General features: G+C 49.5%; 11 protein-coding genes across 11 annotated transcripts; 5 read left to right on the top strand and 6 right to left on the bottom strand.

The window, feature by feature from the left end:
• Positions 1–192: 192 nt before the first annotated feature.
• N7471_001187 (uncharacterized protein) lies at positions 193–2076 on the top strand (the record flags this gene model as incomplete). The annotated part of the gene is made up of 3 exons (XM_057273908.1): positions 193–613; positions 666–962; positions 1018–2076. The coding sequence occupies exons 1-3, from the start codon at positions 374–376 to the stop codon at positions 2074–2076; spliced, it is 1596 nt and encodes a 531-aa protein (XP_057142087.1). The 5' UTR covers positions 193–373.
• Positions 2077–2358: 282 nt separating this feature from the next.
• On the bottom strand, positions 2359–4721 carry N7471_001186 (CeGAL family transcription factor; the record flags this gene model as incomplete). Its single annotated transcript, XM_057273907.1, has 5 exons — positions 4571–4721; positions 4417–4508; positions 3362–4363; positions 2711–3308; positions 2359–2625 (listed from the first exon to the last, which is right to left on the bottom strand). The coding sequence occupies exons 1-5, from the start codon at positions 4682–4684 to the stop codon at positions 2359–2361; spliced, it is 2073 nt and encodes a 690-aa protein (XP_057142086.1). The 5' UTR covers positions 4685–4721.
• A 358-nt stretch (positions 4722–5079) lies between these two features.
• Positions 5080–6980, top strand: N7471_001185 (amidase; the record flags this gene model as incomplete). The annotated part of the gene is made up of 5 exons (XM_057273906.1): positions 5080–5324; positions 5381–5402; positions 5473–5745; positions 5802–5996; positions 6072–6980. The coding sequence occupies 5 exons, from the start codon at positions 5080–5082 to the stop codon at positions 6978–6980; spliced, it is 1644 nt and encodes a 547-aa protein (XP_057142085.1).
• Positions 6981–7180: 200 nt separating this feature from the next.
• N7471_001184 (replication factor C subunit 4) lies at positions 7181–8462 on the bottom strand (the record flags this gene model as incomplete). Its single annotated transcript, XM_057273905.1, has 5 exons — positions 7181–7406; positions 7468–7890; positions 7944–8043; positions 8100–8320; positions 8377–8462. The coding sequence occupies 5 exons, from the start codon at positions 8460–8462 to the stop codon at positions 7181–7183; spliced, it is 1056 nt and encodes a 351-aa protein (XP_057142084.1).
• Positions 8463–8800: 338 nt separating this feature from the next.
• N7471_001183 (uncharacterized protein) lies at positions 8801–9636 on the top strand (the record flags this gene model as incomplete). Its single annotated transcript, XM_057273904.1, has 3 exons — positions 8801–9338; positions 9400–9468; positions 9536–9636. Coding segments are annotated over 3 exons (708 nt in total), but the record flags the coding sequence as incomplete, so codon positions are not given.
• Positions 9637–9737: 101 nt separating this feature from the next.
• Positions 9738–11030, bottom strand: N7471_001182 (protein GET4; the record flags this gene model as incomplete). Its single annotated transcript, XM_057273903.1, has 4 exons — positions 9738–10324; positions 10376–10528; positions 10648–10901; positions 10987–11030. 4 exons carry the CDS (start codon positions 11028–11030, stop codon positions 9738–9740), a joined length of 1038 nt encoding a protein of 345 aa, XP_057142082.1.
• A 427-nt stretch (positions 11031–11457) lies between these two features.
• On the top strand, positions 11458–13036 carry N7471_001181 (DXO/RAI1 family decapping nuclease; the record flags this gene model as incomplete). Its single annotated transcript, XM_057273902.1, has 9 exons — positions 11458–11532; positions 11594–11836; positions 11906–11937; positions 12000–12027; positions 12084–12091; positions 12145–12248; positions 12301–12471; positions 12526–12825; positions 12876–13036. 9 exons carry the CDS (start codon positions 11458–11460, stop codon positions 13034–13036), a joined length of 1122 nt encoding a protein of 373 aa, XP_057142081.1.
• Positions 13037–13330: 294 nt separating this feature from the next.
• Positions 13331–14826, bottom strand: N7471_001180 (tRNA dimethylallyltransferase; the record flags this gene model as incomplete). The annotated part of the gene is made up of 2 exons (XM_057273901.1): positions 14721–14826; positions 13331–14662 (listed from the first exon to the last, which is right to left on the bottom strand). Exons 1-2 carry the CDS (start codon positions 14811–14813, stop codon positions 13331–13333), a joined length of 1425 nt encoding a protein of 474 aa, XP_057142080.1. The 5' UTR covers positions 14814–14826.
• A 225-nt stretch (positions 14827–15051) lies between these two features.
• Positions 15052–15951, top strand: N7471_001179 (putative ABC transporter; the record flags this gene model as incomplete). The annotated part of the gene is made up of 2 exons (XM_057273900.1): positions 15052–15184; positions 15242–15951. The coding sequence occupies 2 exons, from the start codon at positions 15052–15054 to the stop codon at positions 15949–15951; spliced, it is 843 nt and encodes a 280-aa protein (XP_057142079.1).
• Positions 15952–16662: 711 nt separating this feature from the next.
• Positions 16663–17368, bottom strand: N7471_001178 (uncharacterized protein; the record flags this gene model as incomplete). The annotated part of the gene is made up of 4 exons (XM_057273899.1): positions 16663–16728; positions 16972–17059; positions 17235–17293; positions 17348–17368. The coding sequence occupies 4 exons, from the start codon at positions 17366–17368 to the stop codon at positions 16663–16665; spliced, it is 234 nt and encodes a 77-aa protein (XP_057142078.1).
• A 584-nt stretch (positions 17369–17952) lies between these two features.
• Positions 17953–20425, bottom strand: N7471_001177 (Elongator subunit ELP2; the record flags this gene model as incomplete). Its single annotated transcript, XM_057273898.1, has 3 exons — positions 17953–20238; positions 20298–20351; positions 20390–20425. The coding sequence occupies 3 exons, from the start codon at positions 20423–20425 to the stop codon at positions 17953–17955; spliced, it is 2376 nt and encodes a 791-aa protein (XP_057142077.1).
• Positions 20426–20482: the final 57 nt, after the last annotated feature.

Here is a 20482-nt window from a genome sequence, read left to right as displayed (position 1 = left end):
GATTCACAGGAGATCTTGAAAAAGGCCTGATCTTCAAGAACGATTTCCCGATTCGGGGGTTAATCGGGAATAGTTTCGGCATTTGCAGGAGGATTGTCGGCGAAATCCAAATAAATCCAAATAAACTAGCAGATGAGTAGATGGGGTAGATGATCGATGGGGTAATGGACTATATATAGGCAAAATGAGATATATCACCTTGTCGTCTGCACACTCAGTACCTAATCGACTGAAATGGGAAATCTCGGGGAAACTTCCCAAATAAATCCGGGGGGTTAGCCTTTGGGAAAAGGAAATCCGGGGGATCCGGGGAACTTCCTTTCCACATCCCCCTATTCAACATGATTCGATACACATTGCCATAGGCATCCTTATGGAAGTGTGTCTTCAAGGGTGTAGGCTCACATTCTTTCGGATTCGAATCTGCATCATGTCTTTTAAGTGTGGTTCGACTGAAACACAACATGTCGACTACTCGGACTCGCACGCGCCTCGAAAGTCCCACAAGATCAATTTCCAGTTAATATTCGCCTGTACAGTGTTTGGTGCTGCCTCATTCCTGTTCGGATTCGATGACAAGATCATTTCTCCGGTTGCTGCATTGCCGGATTTTGTGGGTGCTGCTGCATCATAACAAAAAATAATCCCAGCTGATTCCAATGCAGGTTGGGAAATTCCAAGGACCTAACCCAGTCACTGGGAAATATGTCCTCACGGCTCGCAATCAAAATCTGGTCTTCTCCCTTCCATTGGTGGGATCTGTGATCGGAGGTCTGCTTGCTTCGCCAATGAATTTCCACCTTGGTCGCAAATGGCCTTTGATTGTTGCATATATCGTATCTGTGGGTGGTGGACTGCTGCAGGTCTTTGCTCCGAATTTGGGGGCCTTTGTGGGAGGTCGTTCTATCAATTCGGTTGCTTTGGGCATGATAAATGCAACTGCCCCTTTGTATATCTCCGAGGTATTGGTCCTTTGCCGCTTGTTCGATGTTCAATCTCGCTCATTCTTACTCATAGGTGGTTCCCGCCTCTATACGCGGAAGATGCGTCAGTTCAATGAATATATTGAATTTAACGGCTGGCGTGGTAGGTACCGTGGTGGTTTTCAGAACGGAAAAGATCGATGGGAGCCTATCATACCAGATCCCAATGGCTGTACAGTGTGTTCTGCCTGTACTTCTTCTCTTCCTGACAGTGTCCCTTCCAGAAAGCCCCCAATGGCTGGCCGGGAAGGGAAATATAGAAGACGCTCGACGCAACCTGCGGAAACTGCGTGGGTCCAGCGACGACGAGGTTGAAGAGGAACTTCGTCTCATGAGGCTGTCTGAAGAAAATGAGCGCGAGCTACACGCCCAGACAAAGTTCTGGCACATATTCCAGCGACAGCATCTTAAGCGTACCCTGACTGCAGGCTCATTTTTCTCGCTTAATCAAATATCAGGCGTCATTCTTTCAACAACATATACAACCGTCTTCCTCACAGCATTGGGCGTTGCAGACGCCTTCGCTCTGACAATCATCTCATCCTGCTGCACCTTAGCCGGCACTATTGCCGCACCCTTCGTCATTGACCGTGCCGGTCGACGTCCCACAGCATTCATCGGAATGGGGATTCTGTTCATAATCGATGTCGTGGCCGGTGGCTTAGCCTTTGACAGAGGCAACAAGAAAGCCACTATGGGCATCGCCGCTTTGTCCTTTGTATTTAACTTCTTCTGGGCGTCTTCCTTCTTCTCACTGTCGAACCTCATGCCCTCCGAAATGGCAACTCCCAAACTCCGCCACCACACCATGGCCTACACAGTTGCCTGTGCGCAAACAACCGCCGTTATCACCACTCTCGTCGTTCCGCAGCTGACTTCGGCGGATGCAGCTAATCTTGGCGCGAAGACTTATCTCATCTTCGCGGGCTGCATGGCTGCCATCATTGTCTTTTTCTACTTTTTCATGCCGGAGACGCGTGGTCGGACTTTTTCGGAGATCGATGAGATGTATGCGGCTAAGATCCCTATGTGGAAGTGGAGGTCGTATGAGACTTCATTTGAGTTGAGGTCCCGTGCGTCAAAGGGATTGTGACATAGCCCCAGTCATCTTTTCAATTGAAGTCTGTAATATAATTGAGCAAATATTTTGTGCTCTTCGCATTGTACCGTGGACATATGTAAACTTGGGTATAGTTAAACTCGCTATATTGTTACACTGTAGAATCCAGTGAAAATGGGGGTTTCCATGTACAACATGAGCCAATGAGGTCTCAAAATGTTAAATCGTATACAACTTGAAGATCCGTTTCGTACAATGAGTTGGAAGGATCACAACCCAGACCAAATCAAACACTCCTTCTCAGAACCTCAATCATCACTGCGCCCACTCCGGAGCTTTGGGTTCCATAATCTGCAGCGAGCGTAGGTGAGCTCTGTACTTCTCCAGATAGGGATGATTTCCACCGCGGAAGCTGGTCATAAGTAACAAAAAGTCTTCTGCGAGACTCTGGGGCGTAGAAGTTGTAGTTGGTGGTATTCTTTCGGTGAAATTGACGGGCATATTCAGGCCAACCACATAAGATGGGCTTGTGTTGCATAGAATGTTTGTTGCGCAGATTGCGATATCGTACAGTTTTTCGGTCTAGATGTTGGGTTGTTAGTATGGGGTCCAGTTCACAATCCGAACCTACACATCTACAGGTTATAGATGAGAGCAAGTTACATACCAGACCAATGCCATGGGCTTCCATGGAGCTCAACCGTAATGACCGGCATAGCTGGAGAGTGGATTCAGCAATGGATACGGCATATCCGAAGCTTAGCTCGGGATGTTCCGAATGGGCACTCAGAAGCCCGTGGGTTGAGGAGAGGAGCCAGACACGGTTCTGGAGCCATTTCTGGGTGATAAAAACGTCCGCTGCTTGGGTCTCTCGTAGGCCCATGGCAAATGTGATGTTGTTGGATTCGCCACGGCCTCCTTTGGCTCGCTCGAACCAGTCATAGCCACGATATCGTTCGGCTTGGTTGATTCGATTGAGATTTTGGTGGATGGCGAGTGCCTTGATTTCGGTGAGTCGCTGGCAGTACCCGTTGCTGCTATCGCATCGGCGGTTCCAGCAGTCGATGACATCTTCGTCAATGGCATCGAATAGTTCCATCATTCGTGCAAGACCCATCATCCCCTCGGCGTCTTTCTCGTTGTGGACCATAATTCCAGAGACAACGCTATGCGTGGCGCTGTGGATGAAGTCATGCACTGACCGCATAGTGAATCCCGGCTTCCCCCAGAAGGTTATTGGGTGTCGCCGTTGCAAAGCGTAAGCTCTGATATTTTATGGTCAGCGAGTTGATTTTGAGAGGGCTAGCCATTTACTTACCTTTCTGTGATAGAGAGGACGAGATACGTCCGTAGCCGCTGGCCTTTCTCTTCCCCAGACAGATCCTGATATGACTCGGGATCATTCAATCCCAGTGTGGCCGCAAGATCCAGTGCCTCCCGGATCCGAAGCCACGCTGCATTGTGCTGGTTACTTCCAAACAAACAGCCAAAGAGGAAAAAGCTTGTTAGAACAGCTTCAATGGTTGGATTCTCGCCAAAATCCGAACAGCTTCGCATTTTGGTCGCTTCGTTCATCATGGCTCGTGCCTGCAGAGCCCGAGATGAGGTTGTCGGCCGCTCGTTGATCTCAATTGGTTGTGTGAGTGAGAATGCACATAACGACAAGAGCATGGCCCCGAACTGAGAGTTCTTGCGATGTTCCTGTGTGATCATTGAAGTGTACAGGGTTGATCGGTTGAGAACGGGTATGGTCGGATGGAGCCGATCAAAGTAGACGTCAATCCAAGGGATCATATTGGCTTCACTGATTGTGGATGGCCACACTGCATCCGTCTCCTGGGTATCTGAGTGCAGAGATCCCACGGTTGGTGAGTATGGCATACTTGGAGCTTCCTGCGGAGGCATTCCCATGGACGCAGCATCGGGGACAGGTTGAATGATAGACGGGAGAGATGGCCGGAGATATACATTACTTCCTGGATATTCGAAGACGGGGACTTGAGAATCCAGATTATCTGGAAGCCAGTACTCGACGTCATTTCGATCGTTCCAGCTCATGGCGCTGTTGCTGTGAGAATCTATAGATGTGGTTTCCTCACCCCAGGGTGCCATTGGAGGTGGTATACCTGCAGGCGGTAATCCTCCGGCCCCCTCTAGGGGCATCGTGGCTGGACCATGAGTGGGGGTCCAAGGTGCTCCGGGCAAAGGACCGGCTTGTCCGGACTCCACCGCCGAGGTTGGAGTTTGGAACTGGAAGCCATTCTTAGATTCCTCTTGGGGAGTTATGACAGTTTGCTGCTGTCGAATTTGCGACACGCGACTTCATCCCAGTCAGTGATATTATTCACATTGGGCGATTACCTAGGTACTCACTGCCCGGTTGGTCCGCGCTTCTTCTGTGGTTGAAGGAATGTACATTCGAATCCCATAGACTCACAAGCCTTGCAGGGTTGTGACAAGCTACACTGGAGGCCAGTCAGTACACTCATTGTGATTTTAATACATAAAAGGGGGGGGGATGTCTTACCTTGATCTTGCGGAATTTGCATTGGTCGCACGCCCTCTTGGCGATAGCAGATTTATTTGATCGGATAGCGCCGGTAGCAGTGGCAGTGATGCCAGGAGATCTTCTTTCCATCATGGAGTGTAGCTGTTTAGAGCAATCGCGCGCGCTCTCTCTCTCTCACAGGGAGATTGTTCGGACATAAAATCTAGTGAGGTCGAAGGTTTGACCCACATGGCCAATTGGCCCCCTTCCCCGCTCTCCGTGTTTCTTCATCTTCATCTTCTCTCTTCTCTCTTTCTCTCTGAATATTTTGCACAGACTCAAGATCATATTGAAAATGGACCCCAAATTAATTGGGGAAAATACGGAACTCGGCTAGAAAAAAGAAAAAAAGAAATTACTCCAAATATGGGCAGTTGACTGCGTCCCCACTTGATAAGAGTGGCCCTCGGACTGCAGTCCGAGACTATATTAAGCTAGTCTTGACCTCCAAAACGGCTCGTGCGAGTGTTCATAATAGCCAAAAAAAAATGGGCTCACAGACTTGGGAAGAGATTGTTTCCCAGAAACGGGTCATCAGAGACCAACTCATCGCACCGTACTTAGTCGATATAGCTCAACGTCTGCCGCAAATACAGAATGCCGAGGAACGTACTCGACTAGAAGATCACTTGTTTCAGAAGATTACAGATATTGACAATGTCGCTACCCTACTCGAATGCCTGCAGAAAGGGGAGTTCCAAGCAGAACAGGTGATCAAGGCATATATCCAACGGTATGACTTTTTTTAATCCGGGGTTGGAACAGGCCATATACTAATATCATCGGTAGGGCTGTGGTAGCACATCAATTGGTATGTGCCTTGCATCTTCGTTTCTATTTCCATCCCCGACGGACTCATTGATACAATCTGGCATGGATAGACAAACAGCCTGACCGAGGTTCTTTTTGAAGATGCCCTAGAACAGGCCAAGCAGCTAGACGCCAACTTTGCAGAAACAGGAAAGTTTAAAGGTCCCTTGCATGGAATTCCAATCACGCTGAAAGACCAGTTCAACGTCAAAGGCGTTGACACAACCCTGGGATATGTGGGCAGGTCCTTCGCCCCGGCCCAGGAAGACGCAGTGCTTGTACAGATCTTGAAGAACATGGGTGCCATCGTCATCGCCAAGACAAACCTCCCACAGAGTATCATGGTTCGTCCGAGATTATCACTGGCAGGATCTGATTCGGAGATTGACTCTACCTCCAGTGGGCCGAAACCGAGAATCCTCTCTGGGGACTCACGACTAATCCTCGCAATCCAATTTTTTCACCCGGTGGCTCAACCGGCGGCGAAGCCGCTTTGTTGACATTGCATGGATCACTATTCGGATTCGGAACGGATATCGGTGGAAGCGTAAGAATCCCACAGTCTACAGTGGGCTTGTATGGCTTCAAACCAAGTGTAAATACCAACCCCCATGAGCAGACAAGCTTCTTTCTCTTCACTGGTATATGTCCTTATGATTCCTAAAAACAGAGCGCTCGACTCCCCTACCAGGGCGTACCCGTCTCCACCGAAGGCCAAGAACATGTCCCGTCTTCTATCGGCCCGATGGCCCGAGATCTCTCGTCTATCTGCTACATGAGCCGTCTGATAGCAAACAGCCAACCCTGGGATGTCGATCCGCGATGCGCGCCTCTTCCCTGGAACGACACTGCATTCCAAGAACTCCAAGACCGACCTATGGTCATCGGCTTGATCCTGGATGACGGCGTGGTAAAGGTCCATCCGCCTATTGCGCGCGCCCTGCTAGAACTCTCAGCAGTGCTTAAAGCACATGGCCATGAGGTTGTGGTCTGGGATACATCTGACCATGCGGGATGCATTGAGATTATGGATCTCTTCTACACGGTCGACGGGGGTGAGGATATTCGTCGGGATATAGCTGCTGCCGGCGAGCCGTTTATTCCTCACGTTGAAGGGCTGGTTAACCGTGACAAGGCTATCTCGGTTTATGAGTATTGGCAGTTGAACAAGCGGAAAACTGCAGTGCAAAAGAAGTATCTGGATAAATGGAATGCGTTGCGGTCTCCGTCGGGTCGGGCTGTCGATGTTCTGTTGAGTCCTACTTTGCCGCATACGACTGTACCTCATCGGAAATTCCGTTGGGTTGGCTATACTAAGATTTGGAATTTGCTGGACTATCCGGCTTTGACATTCCCAGTGGATAAGGTGAGGGCTGAGCTGGACGTGTTGCCCTCGGAGCCTTATGTCCCAAGAAACAGTCTCGATGAGTGGAATTGGAATCTTTTCGATGCGCAACAGGCGGATGGATATCCGGTGAATCTGCAGATCATCGGGAAGAAACTTCACGAAGAGAAGGTCCTGGGGGCTACTACAGTTATTGAGAAGCTCTGGAAAAGCCATGTCGACAAATCCAATTAAGCTACCTGGGACGTATAGACAGAATATGAAGTTGGGTCAACTCGCAGACTAAATGACGTATATCACCGTTGATTGGACTGATTTTTGGGATAAATATGGTAGACGTAACTCATTATGCAGCTTGATGGGATATCTGCCTCCAGAGTCACTTAAATGACAAACGCCGTGGGAATATGCAACAAGACAAGCACTCTTGAGTCTCAAGCCTTGGGAGGCTCGAACAGATCGGGTTTCATGTTAATCTTGCAAAGCTTCGCCACACAGCCGCTCAGTTGAAGCAGTGACTGCACACCATCTAAGATACGCATATGCGTGAATCCAATCTCCCGAATGAACTCCAACTTGGAATGTTCGGACAATGTTGGGATGGTCTTGGTGACTCGGAACATGGTACTGATGATATCGTGAGAAGAGTAACCCAGGGTCCTGTAGATATAAAATGGTTAGAAACCTCCAGCACCTCAAAACCAATACATTCATAACATACCATAGCTCGTTCAGCCCCTCCAATGCCACATCCACTTTGCCTTCCCAGCAAGCCTTGATCATGGCCTGAACTTTGACTGGGTGCGGACTGTCAACTACACGGAAAACATTGTCTCCGCTGACAAAACCGAAACCGGACCAAGTACTCTGCAGGTTGTTGATAGCCTGACGCATGTCACCCTCTGCACTGAAAACAAGTGCAGCAATGCCATCCTCGGAGTGCTGGACCTTCTCCGCCTCGCAAATCTGCATCAACCGTTTCACAACCTGAGCATCTGTCAACCGGGCGTAACGGAGAATGGCGCAACGGGATTGAATGGGTTCGATGATCTTGTTCGACTGGTTACAGGCAAAGGCAAATCGTGTGGTGGAGGAATAGATTTCCATAGTACGTCGCAGGGCTTGTTGAGCACCGGCGGTCATGCTGCGGGTAGATGTGAGTCCAATGACCAAAACAAAACTCTGACGAGAACAAACCTGTCGGCTTCATCAAGGATAACCAATTTATGGCGTCCTTGGGGCAGTGTAACCTTCTTTTGGGCAAAACCTTTGATCCGGTTCCGCACCACATCGATACCTAGACCACAGCATCAGTATCAACCAAGTCATGAAAACAATGATGCAAAAACTAACCTCTCTCATCACTTGCATTCAGCTCCAGAACTGCCTCCTTGTATGCATCTCCCAGCATTTGCCGCGCCAGACATAGTACTGAAGTGGTCTTTCCAATACCCGGCATGCCGGAGATGATAACGTGTGGCATATTACCATCTTTGGCAATGATCTTTAACCGTTCCACTGTCTCAGTGTTGCCGACAATATCATCGAGGAAGGTTGGGCGATATTTCTCGACCCTATTGACAAGCCAAAGGTTAGCTCTACCTGATGTTCTCGTGAAAGGAAAGCTTACCAGGGGAGCTCATAGTCCACAGGGGCGCCAGCAGTGTTTGACTTGGCACCGTTGCGAGAAGCAGAGGAAGATTCCGCTTGAACCATTGTGAGTAATTTGGTGATTCCAAAGTGAAGAAGTGCAGTGAAGGGGAGACGCGAAAGAAGCACGCGTGGGAATCGCGATAACGGCTTATCAGCTGGCCTGTGCACTTCACGGTGATGTGTGTGCACTGAGGCACTAAAGCTGTTATTTTGTTATTTTGTTTATTTTTATATTGTATAATCTCTATGAGAGCCTTAGTAGTTAATTGGTCCTAATATACTGACTGCTGCACGCGTAGTTCAGTTCAATTCTGGCGTTGTCGTGGTCATTCTTTTTCTCATCTACTTCATTCCGCGCCTTTCTTCCTCTCTTCACCCCAACAATTATTCTTAATACCTAGAAGCTGGAAAATGACTCCATTCCCTCTATTTCACACATCCTAACACGCATACCTGGAATCAACCCGCTCCTCGAAACATACACGCTTCCACTTTGTGACGCGCACGGCTCCCCGCATACTCTGAACCTCCGGCCAAACACAACAGAGAAAGCACAAGCCGTGGTGTGTACAGTCATGCAAACATCTGGAATTATGAACCAGAGCTCTGTGCGCCGCAACCTCTTCCATGGGAACCTCAGCCGCCGACCTGCCTCCGCAGGACCACCCAATGGCGCGATCCCTCAGAACCACAGCGGCCTTTCCAATCGCCCCTCACACCGGCTGAAGCCTACATCCTCAGACTCGGGGCCGCATACTCGACCATTCAAAACTGTGGAGAACAAAGATATTGTGGTTCGGGACAAGAATGGCAGCTACAAGCTTGAGATTCCGACATTGCCGCATGCTCTGGTTGGAGAGGATGGAGAGGAGCTGGCTGAGCTTGCGCCAGAGGGTGGAGGATTCGATTCTTCAGATCTCACTGGACATGACAAAGAGAGTATGTTTTTGACCCGGTGCTGTTTCTTCTGCGAAGTATAGCCTGCTAATACTTGACACAGAGTTCGAGGCAGCTCTTGTGGAGATGATGGTTCGGCACCGGACCAGACAATCCAACGGTGAACCTGATGGTAAGTTGCAATCTGGCTGGATTGAGTTTGACGGTCGTGTCTGTGATTATATACTGATCCGAAACAGAGATTCTAGATATGGTGCACGAGAGCCTACGCAAAAAGGTAGCATCATTGGATGACGATAATTGGATGTTTGAGCCTGAGAAGGACTCGATTTCTAACTAGACAGGGCTGCGCTTGCTGCATGCATCTTGATCTCATTACACTATCAGTTGGATATGTTTCCTGCAAAGGCCTGCTTCAAAAGACCCACGCATCTGGTCTCCTTAATCGAGCTCCATGCTCGACGGCGGTGCCTCAACCTTCTTCGCAGCTCTGGATTGCGATGCTCCTCTGCCACCTGTCTTGTTCTGACCTCCTCCAAACAACATACCGCTCATCATGTCCATCAAGGGGTTTCCTTGACGCGGGATCTTGATGGCAAAGTACTGCTCGCCAATCTGAGCCAGAGCATCATCCCAGATACCAACTTCTCGAATTTGGGCCGCATAGTGTGCAGTGAGCTGTCGGAAGAGATCGGCACTTCCGCGCTGGATGGCCAACAGCAACATGCTGATGAAGTTCACCAAAGGAAGGGCAGGGAACACCCGGGCATCGGAGCTGGCACTGCTGACATCCTGCACACCAAGCTGAGGATTGGCAGCTGAAAGCCGCGAAGTGAAAATAAGCAGGGCTTTATTCGCGCTGCGGAGATTTCCGGTGAGGAGGTATGGGAAGACTGCGCGTGACGCATAGATCGCTGCGGTGTGCGGCTCGTCGCTGGTGTACCACTCATACTCGAGCTTTGCAAGGGTCTCGGCTGATTCGGAGGTTCCTAGGATGAGATGTTTCTCGGCATCGTATGGCTCGTTATCTGAGACACTAGATTAGAATGCATCAAACATTGTGCTCAGACATCACTCACCTTCGGCGTATACTGAGCCAACAGCATGATGTAAATCTGGATCTCCTCGTTCAAGTGGTCCAAACTTCGCACTCCATCCAATCATTTCTTGGATGAATCTCTTTCGTGTAGGTTCATCTGACGGGAATTCGCGCAGCAGCTCGATCAGGCGCTCTGAATAATAAAAATATATAAGTTAGCAATGCTCAGTTTGTGGTAGCTACTGGGGCAACCCGAAGCATCACACTGCAGTAATCAACCCCCAGTAGTAAAAAGATGTTGGATAGACTCACTCTTCCGAGCCCGACCCTCTGCATCATCATTGCCTGAGATCTCCCATTCGGCTTTGTTGTATACCTCGAGCACCAACATAATGGCCAAGTCTCCACCACTGGCCGATGCACCCTGCTGAGAACCAGCTTTCAATAGCTCCTTCGCGCCACCAGCCAGGATCTCCGCCGCAGCATCGTAGTTGGACTGCTTGATATACCGGACAGCAATAACACGAAGTTGCTGGTGGGCCTCATAGTAGGCGCCATCAGCAATCCTATAGACAGCAACAAACAGTCAGAGTGGGATGTTTCGAGGTCCAAGGTGGTCCAAGGTGGGTACGGGCCAGGTGGGATTCTCACTTTTCTCGCTGGCGGGCGATGACCTTATCAATCCGGGATGACATTGTCGACTAAAATGAAGCGCTGATCAAATAAATCAAAAGAAAGGTAGAATCGAGGACGCTATCAAGCAGGTTGCGCAGTGCAAGAACGTTCGCGGGGAGTTGGTTGAGATTTGGTGGGGACGCGGCAATTCGTCCAGAGCACTGGAGAACATGGCATCGTCATCTCCTCAGAAATACCTTATGGTCGCTTTATAGCTGGAACTACTAGCTTTGTTTTCACGCGAAATCTGCAATTTCTGCTGTTTGGAATCTGTTCGTCCTATTGACCCCTGTTTCCGGCGATATTACGATAATACTACGCTATTACGGGCATCCCTAACGACTATACAAGCTACCTAACTAGGTCGCGACAATCTATATCAAGGATCGAGCAATCACTTTTCTTCAATCGACCATGTCCATCGCTCAATAGTGCGACAAATTCATCATGAACCAGTCTACTTTTAATATCCAGCCCCTGCACCGCTTCGGCGGCGCAAATACCTCTATCCGGAGACCAAGGGTAAGCCAAAGACCTGGCGCTATGTCAAACAAATGAAAACGAATAGCTCACCTGGTGCTAGGAAATTGCTTGCTTCTCTTATGATGACCAGCGTCGTTTTTTGCTGAGCGATTCGTCCATGGCCTACTACTACACGCCGGCTCTCCCTGCAGACCTGAACAAGGGCTATGAGACATTCCAGAAGCTCAATGATGTCCCGGATGAGCATTTGGATGCTTTACTTGATACCCTTGTTGCTCATGAGAAAGAAACGGAGAAGAAGTGTGAGGTAGACATCGTCACGTGGAGAGGAATGATGACCAAGGTGTGTTGAGTTGAAGGCTGGCGCGGTTTATCATCTGATTTCGAGCCAAATTCTGACTTTTATGTACAGATTCTAACGGCTCCCTTTGATAATATGAATGGGTTCGTAGCCTGATATATTACAAACATAGCAAGCTGTTTTTCTAACCCCATGCTATCTCTAGCTTCGAGATGAATGCAACTTGTTTCCAGGTACGATATCAATCTCAGCAAAACTATCTACTTTCATGATCTAATATCGATTATAGGGCACCATGTGTGTAATATTGAGCTAGCAAAATCGCTATATAAAGTGCTGACTTGTTCTAGATTCATCGAAGAAAACAACGAGTACAAGAACCAACAGAAAGAGATCCAACGCAAGCGAGGATCGCCACCTGGAATGGCACCGCAGGAACTCATGATGTATTGGGGTGTGTAAAACAATCCATGCAAATATATATCTAGGCTAACTAACAATTCTAGGCTACAAATTCGAAAAGCTGGCTGTACTTCCAAAGACGTGGGATGAATCAACCCGTGAAGAGATCGAAGGCCGCGAGAACGAAGTTGTCAACAACGCAGCACAGTACTGTTCGGTTGTCCGCACCGGGATCGGTAACGTGCGTATGATTCTCGGCGGAGAGGTTGATGCCAGTATGTTTACCTTGATTATCGTGGCTATACCCAATTCTAACCTCTTTTTTCTAGTCTGGGACAGCAAGCCATCGCGAAAAGAAAGCCCCATTAATTGGGTTGAGCTGAAGACATCAGCTCAGATCCGCAATGAACGCGATATGATAAAGTATGAGCGGAAATTGCTCAAGTTTTGGGCACAGTCATTCCTGCTCGGTGTGCCTAAGATCATCGTGGGGTTCCGTGATGAAAATGGCATTTGCCATAGCTTGGAGGAACTGGACACAGCCAGTATTCCCGGGAAAGTGTTGAGTGTCGGCCGCCGTTCTTGGGATGGAAACGTTTGCATTAATTTCACCGGTGCATTCTTGGAGTGTGGGTGTTCTTGTTCTTCATGACTTTATAGCAGCACTGACACCTTCCAGGGCTTAAGAAGACTATCAATCAGGAGGGGACGTGGAGAATTCGGAAGAAGGAGAAGTCTCCGGTCATCGAGGTCTATCAAGTTGAGGAGCAAGGACATGGCGATATTCTCTCGCCTGCTTTCAAGGCCTGGCGATCGACCACGACCTCTGCAAGTTCGTGATTGCAAGGTCTAATGTATTTTGGGTAGTGCTAATGTACTTTTATCGCTTGTGTATCATTGCAATGAATGAAATCTTTCAGCGGCCTCTTGTTTCAACCTACTACAAACCCCCAATTGATCTTACGCGAGGCGACCTGCGGTCCGGCGATCCCCCAAGGAGAGGCGTCGTAGTGACTACCTACACCTGAGTTTTAGACGGAAGATCATTCTTAACTATTTAAAATAACCGAAGCATCTTGGGTATATCTATGATCCTTGATATATATTTGACCACGCAATGCAATAACTCATGGCTCAGGTTCGGTTCCGGGAGCCTGGATCCCCTGAGCTTCCAATTCCCTTTTTTCGGAAATATTCATCTCGCTGTGCCCTCCTACTCGCAGACTTGAGTCCCTTTTTATGCTGGTGACTGTTCAGATGAATATGCCACTGGTCCTCCGACGCCATAGTCTTCTGACAGACGTCACAGGTATAGCACTTCCCGATTGGGTCTGTTTGTACACGCTTTTGGGCCTGTGCTTCCTTCGCGCCGAACTCCGTCGTTGCCAACTGAGACAGCGATTTGGGATCCGGAGTCGGCTTGTTTTGCTGCATCAATTGCACAATCTCCTCAGACGGCCCAGTGATGCACTTGCTCCAGTCGCTGACAGTGGAACTATCCAGGAGATAAAGACGACGTGTCTCTCCGGCTTCAGTGAGTGCTTGCCAGAGTTTATTGCGGATCCATTTGACCTGGGATGTTCCGTACTGCCGTGTGGCGATCCGAATTAATTCAAGAGAGTTTCGTTTGAGATCTTCGATCTCTTTCTCGCTTGCTTCCCCGTCCCGGATAGCCTTGAAGTATGGCGCCAATTCCTTGAATCCAATGGACACCCAAACTCCCCGTGTTTGGTCAACTTCAATCCCCTGCGAGGCTTTTTCCTGCAAGTAGTCCGACATCTTCTCGGCCTCGGTCATCAAGCCCTGCTTGACCATGTCATCGACACGCGCATCCAGGCGCGCATTGAGGACCTCCTTCTCCGCGTGTACCCAAAACACCAACGTATTCTCGAACCGTAGCAGTCCTTCCTCCTGGTCTATCGCCTTTCTTTTTTGAGAGAACTGCTCTTTATATATCTCCGAGGCTTTCCGCCCTGTCTGAAAATAAATTTCCAATGACCGCCGGATTTTCCGTGCATCTTTCGGATGCCATCGCGCAGCCATGACAGGATCCACCTCGCGCAGCTTCTCCAAGAGAACCTCAGGCGCCGAATCCAGAATCGGCCATTGCTTCGAGGTTGAGGTGAACTCCGTGATCTGCTCCCGCTCGCCTTCGTCGTCCATCCCCTCGCCCACAAGCTGCTCTTTGAACAGTACTGCTTGGGTATAATAGTGGGTGCCACCAACAAGGATCGGGACCTTGCCACGGGCGCGGATGTCTTCAATGACTCGCAGGGCTTCTCGTTTGAACAGCCCTATGCGCCATGGTTCCGCGTCTAGGTCGATGCAACTGAGGAGGTGGTGAGGGATGCCGTTCCGTTCCTCTGTCGGAATCTGGTTCGTTATGATCGGTAAACCGCGGTACATCTGCATCGCGTCGCCATTGATGATTTCACCATTGAATCGAGAGGCCAAATCCACTGCAAGCTGTCTACAGCTATCAGTCATTCTGTCCGGAGGAAGTGCCGGTACTTGGAGTCATTACCTTTGACTTGCCTGTGCCTGTGGCGCCGACGACTGCTATGAACGGATTCATGATTCTTTGACCGTGCCAAATAGATCGCAAAGCCGAGAGCATACCGCGATGCTCATTCCAACAACGCGGGGGGAGAAAAAAGTTGTTATCGGTTATCATGCGGGTTACCTCATCCATGGCGTCCCGACCCGGGATCATCTCATATTACATGAGCGCTAGCATCAATTCGGTCTAGATAATCACGAATTAACAGTATTGTCTGACTCATTTTATCTCCATCTTCCTTCCAATTTCGTCAAATCCGCGGTCCTCTCAGTGCTTTCCTTCTCCCACATTCGTCATGGCGGATGTCAATTCCACTCCCCCATCCATTGAGGTACAAAACCTCTCGTACAAGTTCCAAGATGGCTCCAGTGGCCTGGAGAACGTAACCATGAGCCTACCAGCTGGAAGCCGCACTCTACTTATCGGCGGTGAGTCAAACCCATCCCAATTCCAGATTAATCTCGAAGACTAACCCAAACACACAGCAAATGGAGCGGGGAAGACCACCCTCCTCCGCCTCCTATCAGGGAAGCGCCTTGCACCCAATAACACCATCGCCATTGGCGGCAAGGATCCCTTCAAAGACAGTCTAGATGGCGTGACCTACCTGGGAGTCGAGTGGGTGTTGAACAGCATCGTCCGCACAGACATCGATGTGCCGACGCTGCTTGCCTCCGTCGGCGGAAATGCCTACCCAGAACGCCGGGATGAGCTGATCGATATCCTTGATGTCGATCTGCGCTGGCGCATGCATGCCGTCTCGGACGGAGAACGCCGCCGCGTGCAGCTGGCCATGGGCTTGCTGCGGCCCTGGCAGGTTCTGCTGCTCGACGAGATCACTGTCGACTTGGACCTTTTGTCCCGGAGCAATTTCCTGGCTTTCCTAAAGCGGGAGACTGAGACCCGTGCTTGCACTATTGTTTATGCTACCCATATCTTGGATAACCTCGCCCAGTGGCCTACCCATCTGTCCCACATGCACTTGGGCAAGGTCAAGGCGCTGGGTAGTGTTGAATCGTTCCATGAAGAAGTTCCTGAGTGGACTTCGGAGAATAGTCGCCTTGGAGAGTTGGTTCTTAAGTGGCTCAAGGAGGATATGCAGGCCAGAGGTCCCCGGAATGGTCGTGGTAATCAGGCCAAGACCTACCAGTCACTTGAAGGTATTGGAGGTTACGGACTGGAAAAACACGACTGAGAAAATAACCTGGAAAGAGATCTGAGACTTTTTGTTTTTCCTGTTCCTTTTATTCTATTTTTGCAGGCGATCACTGATGCCAGGGGTCATTTAATGTGCCATTCAACAACAATTGGGTTCAACCACACAGCATAGATGGGGTTTATGGATTGGCATCTGCATCTACAGGGGGGATTTATTCAACATTTGGGAGTTTTTCAACCATCATAACTCATAGGGGGCTACAATTACTTTGTTTTCTTTTGTACAAATCATGAGATCATGTTCGAGATAGCATATATACGTGTAGACGTGCCATCGCTCGTCACCAATTCGAACTGACCCCTGATCTATGATAATTGAGCTATGACGAGGCTAACACCACGTAAGTGTAGATAAAATAAAAGACGATGGATGCAACTACGGGGATGTGATATAAACAATGGGTATTGCAGAGCATACCACTGCGGACTTGGATAATTTTAATATCTTTTGGCATGTCTTTTAAGATGCCTATAAATATCTATTTGGAAAATCAGCTGCAAACTAATGCACAATTCCTACGAAACGACTGTTCAAAATCTATGTTTTACGTGGGAAGTGAAGGGACATCATACAAGGTGATTGGATTACCCTAAGGTAAAAAAAAAAGAACATCGTATACATATGTAGGAACCGATCCCAGTCGTCCTAAGATTCCTGCTTTTGACCTCATCATCACTACGTGGTTCTTCACAGCGGCCCTGGGTGAGTTCCTCCTGCCCTAATCTCGAAAGCAGGCCAGGCTCCACACCAAGGCTACCATGTGTAGTGGCAGTATATTTCACTATACTTACAAGTTAGCATATATCCTTTGAATAATGCTAGCGCTATGGATGTTGGGGGTGGGTTTGGGTCATAAATGCACGATTCAAACCTCGACTCATTGAATTGGCAGATCATCTTAGTAACAGGCACAGGCTGAGCCTATAGACTGCAACCACAGGCCTAACCCATACAAGACGACGCTCGGAGATATATAGATCGGAAAGGTTCACGTACCAGACAAGGAGGAGCGGGAGGGGTGGCGGGGCAGCCTCCGCTGAAGTAAAGGGGGGTGGTGGGTGGGGCGACGCGGCGGGCTCCTTGTCTAAGTACATATTGTCAGTATATGTTTCGATGGCTTTTGATACCATCCACTGATCAAATGGTGTCGAGTAACTGATTCAGTTGTTTCAATGCAGATTGCAAGGCAAACAACATGTTCCAAGGAATCCAGCTCAAGGTAGGGTTGGATGTATGAAGGTTCAAACTGGAAGACATACCTACCCTTCCGGCCACCACGGTGGTGGCGACGGGCCTTCTTGCGGCCCTTGCGCTTGTGCTATCAAAAATCTATTAGTAATGTGGCCCTCAGAATATTCTATAGGGTCCTTACCTGGGGCTTGTATGCTGCCATTATGGCGGCATTGTTGGCCATGCCCGTGTCTCTTGGCAATCCTCTCGGGTGTGGTCACCCGTGAGGGTAGGTGTTGATAGGTTCACGACACGCTTCGAGGCGATTCAACGCGACGAGAACCTTGTAACTCGGTCTCACTTACCGCAGCTCGTTTCTTGCCCTTGTCGGGCATTTTTTTTACTCCTCTTTGGAATAAAGAAAGACGAAAACGCAAAGAATCTGGCCCTAGGGGGGTCCGAGGTTGTTTTGGTCTTTTACGGTGCGTGGGCGAGGGGGAGGAGGGAGGAGGGAGAGGAAGAAAAGAGAGGAAGGGAGAGGAAGGAAGAGGAAGAGAGAGGAGAGAGACAGGACTGCCTTCATATCCTAATGTGGCAGGAGCTCCAGGGCTCTTTCCAAACACACTTGATGGCTTTATATCAGGACCCCAACAGTCTTCTAAGGTTTACAGGGTATATTCAACTTGGAAGACATCTCAAAAGACATTTGAAATTCATCTACAAAGACATTAAAAAGGGATCTCAACCATCATGACTCATAAGGGGGGTTACCTAGGTAAAAACCCATATTGCTTTTTTTTATACAAATCATGAGAGCATGTTCGAGATAGCATATATCCGGGTGGACGTGTCCTCGCTTGCCACCGCCAATTCGAACTGATCCCTGCTATCCGCCTCTGCAGCCGGCACTGGTCGCCATGATAATTGAGTAATTGTCTTCGAGGGCGAGGCCACTTTGTCAATAGTCACGATGTGCTGTGCTTCGAGAGTGTCAGCGGCAATTCGGTGGATAGAAATGACACCGTTGTCCTCGCCGACAGCAATAACATATGTGCCTTTGTATGTTGCGGGCAAAAAAGCAATCGCTGAGACGGCCGATGTTAGGGCTACGGTTGTCTTGCTGACAAAAGTGTCTTCGGACTTTTGCCAGATCTTCACAGATTTGTCACGTCCTGCCGTGGCAAAGACATGGTCTGTGGTAGCTGGGGCCCAGGCTGCACCTAGGATCATTCTAGAATGACCCTTGGGGTTTAAGCTGAGGCTTGTAAACGTAGTTGGGTCTGCATCGCTCTGCTGGAAGACCGCCCATTGGCGATCTCGTCCAACACTGAGAAGATAGCGATCGTCACTCGAGAATGAAAGGTCCGTGATGGTCAACGAGTGTGCAGTGAGGGAAGGTTTGATCTCATGCCAGTCTGACGTATCATACAGGCGAATCACCGCATGGTCAATCGAGCTGGCCTTGCAGGCCGTAGCAATGACCTTACGGTCATGGCTCACTGCCACTGCTGAAATCTCATAACCATGGCCGTAGAGCTTCTCATGCTCCGGCCACAATGTGTAACGAGACAACTGATCCTCCAGTGGCGGGTGGTTGGCAGCCAGCGAGGCAGAAGCGATTGGCGCCTCAGTTGGGGCTTTTTGCTCGTCCTCTTCCACTGGCGCCTCATCCCCAAGTGCCTTATTCGAGAGACCCAGCACTGGGATTTCAGCAGTGTCTGGGAGGTCCTCGTCATTCGATTGTTTGAACCCAGTGAGTCTCTCGAGCAACTGAGCAATTGGTTTGGGCTCATTGAACACACGCAGGAGCTTCTCCTCTGCGCCAGTCACAAACTGTGAGGGACCCAGTGTGTCGACACAGTTCAAATCGTACCCGTGAATCTGAGGGCGAGAAAACTCATGCCAGGAACCTGTATTTCCCCGCACCCACTTTGCATGAAGTCGGGTGGTTTGGTCTGAACTGGTTGAAAGCAGGTAGCCTCCAGTGGGCTCCCATTGTACACCGTTCGCGGGGCGCACATGGCCCGAAATACCGAACCTCTGTATCCAAAGATCCGAGTCGGAATCATGTCGCCAGACTCTCCAACTACCTGTCCGGCCAAGACTCACCACCTGCTTTCCATCTGGTGACCAGAGCCCAATCCAGAAGCCACCTGCACTACCAGTCGCCGTGGTAGATCCTTTTTGGACACTGATCTCTCCCATTCTCTCTGCGGACATCCAAACGCCTGATGCTTGGTCTTGTTCCCAAATTGTGATGGTATTATCAGCCGATGCCGAGAGAAGCTGTTGTCGGTTCGAATCAGGATTCCATGCAATAGTATAGATCCAGTCTTCGTGTCCAAAGAGAAGAGCTTCGAAAGTAATGGAGTATTTCGATCCTGCAGCCTCGAACTCATGGGCTTTGTTGGATAGCGTAGGTTCCATTCCTCCAAGCAGAGGATCCGTATCATCTATCGGAGCAGGGGCACTTGCTTCACCCCGACGCAGTCGCCAAAGACGGATGTATCTGTCTTGACTTGCAGACGCTAACAGGATATCACCGTTGTTCTGCTTGTCCTGGGTGAACGAAAGAGCCTTGATCCAGGCTTCATGTCCCGCAAGCACAGCCTGGCGCTTGAACTCTGGCTTGCCGATGGAGGTTTCCGAGACGTAGATCTGAACCTTGGTCGTTGTACCTGCAACGGCCAACACCAATGGCTTATCCGAGTCGCCTTCAAGTCCCTGCAATGACAGAGACAGCGGGAAAAACCGTGGTGTCATTGTGATAGTTTCAAGTAGCTCGCACTTCAATCCGTCCTCTGCATTTATTCTCCAGGTCCGAACTGTCCCATCAGCCGCTCCAGATGCGATGATGTTTGTGCCATCGGCGACGGCAATCGCGTTCACTGAGCCCGTGTGACCCTCAAGGGTAGATGCAAGGACATAGTTGTGGGGATCGGCATTGTCTTTTTGCCATACCCGTATTGTGCGGTCGACGGAGCCGGTGACAATAAATCTCGTTCCTGAGGCGGGGCATGTATAAAATCGAACGACGCTGACTTTGTCGGTATGACCAACAAGTAGGGCATAGATACCACGATCATTCTTGTCCTTGAATAAGTGTCAGCTCTTCCTTGTTATGAATGCGCAGTTGTTCTCAATGGACCTACTAGAGGATCCCATAAGGCGACATTGTTGTCCGCACCGAAGGCAAGTACGCCTGTCTGCACATCCCAATCCGCGGCACCAGGATGCCGGTTACCCCCACGCTAATGTAGTCTGTTTCGACGGCGACCATGGAGTATTATGAGGGTTTTGTGAACCCTTTTGTCTGTGCTGCTGTACTGGGAATCAA

The sequence above is a fragment of the Penicillium samsonianum genome (genome assembly GCF_028829775.1).
Source record: "Penicillium samsonianum strain IBT 33392 chromosome Unknown utg000001l_segment0_segment0, whole genome shotgun sequence".
In the NCBI taxonomy this organism is placed as follows: domain Eukaryota; kingdom Fungi; phylum Ascomycota; class Eurotiomycetes; order Eurotiales; family Aspergillaceae; genus Penicillium; species Penicillium samsonianum.
This window is presented reverse-complemented; position numbering and strand designations above follow the sequence as displayed.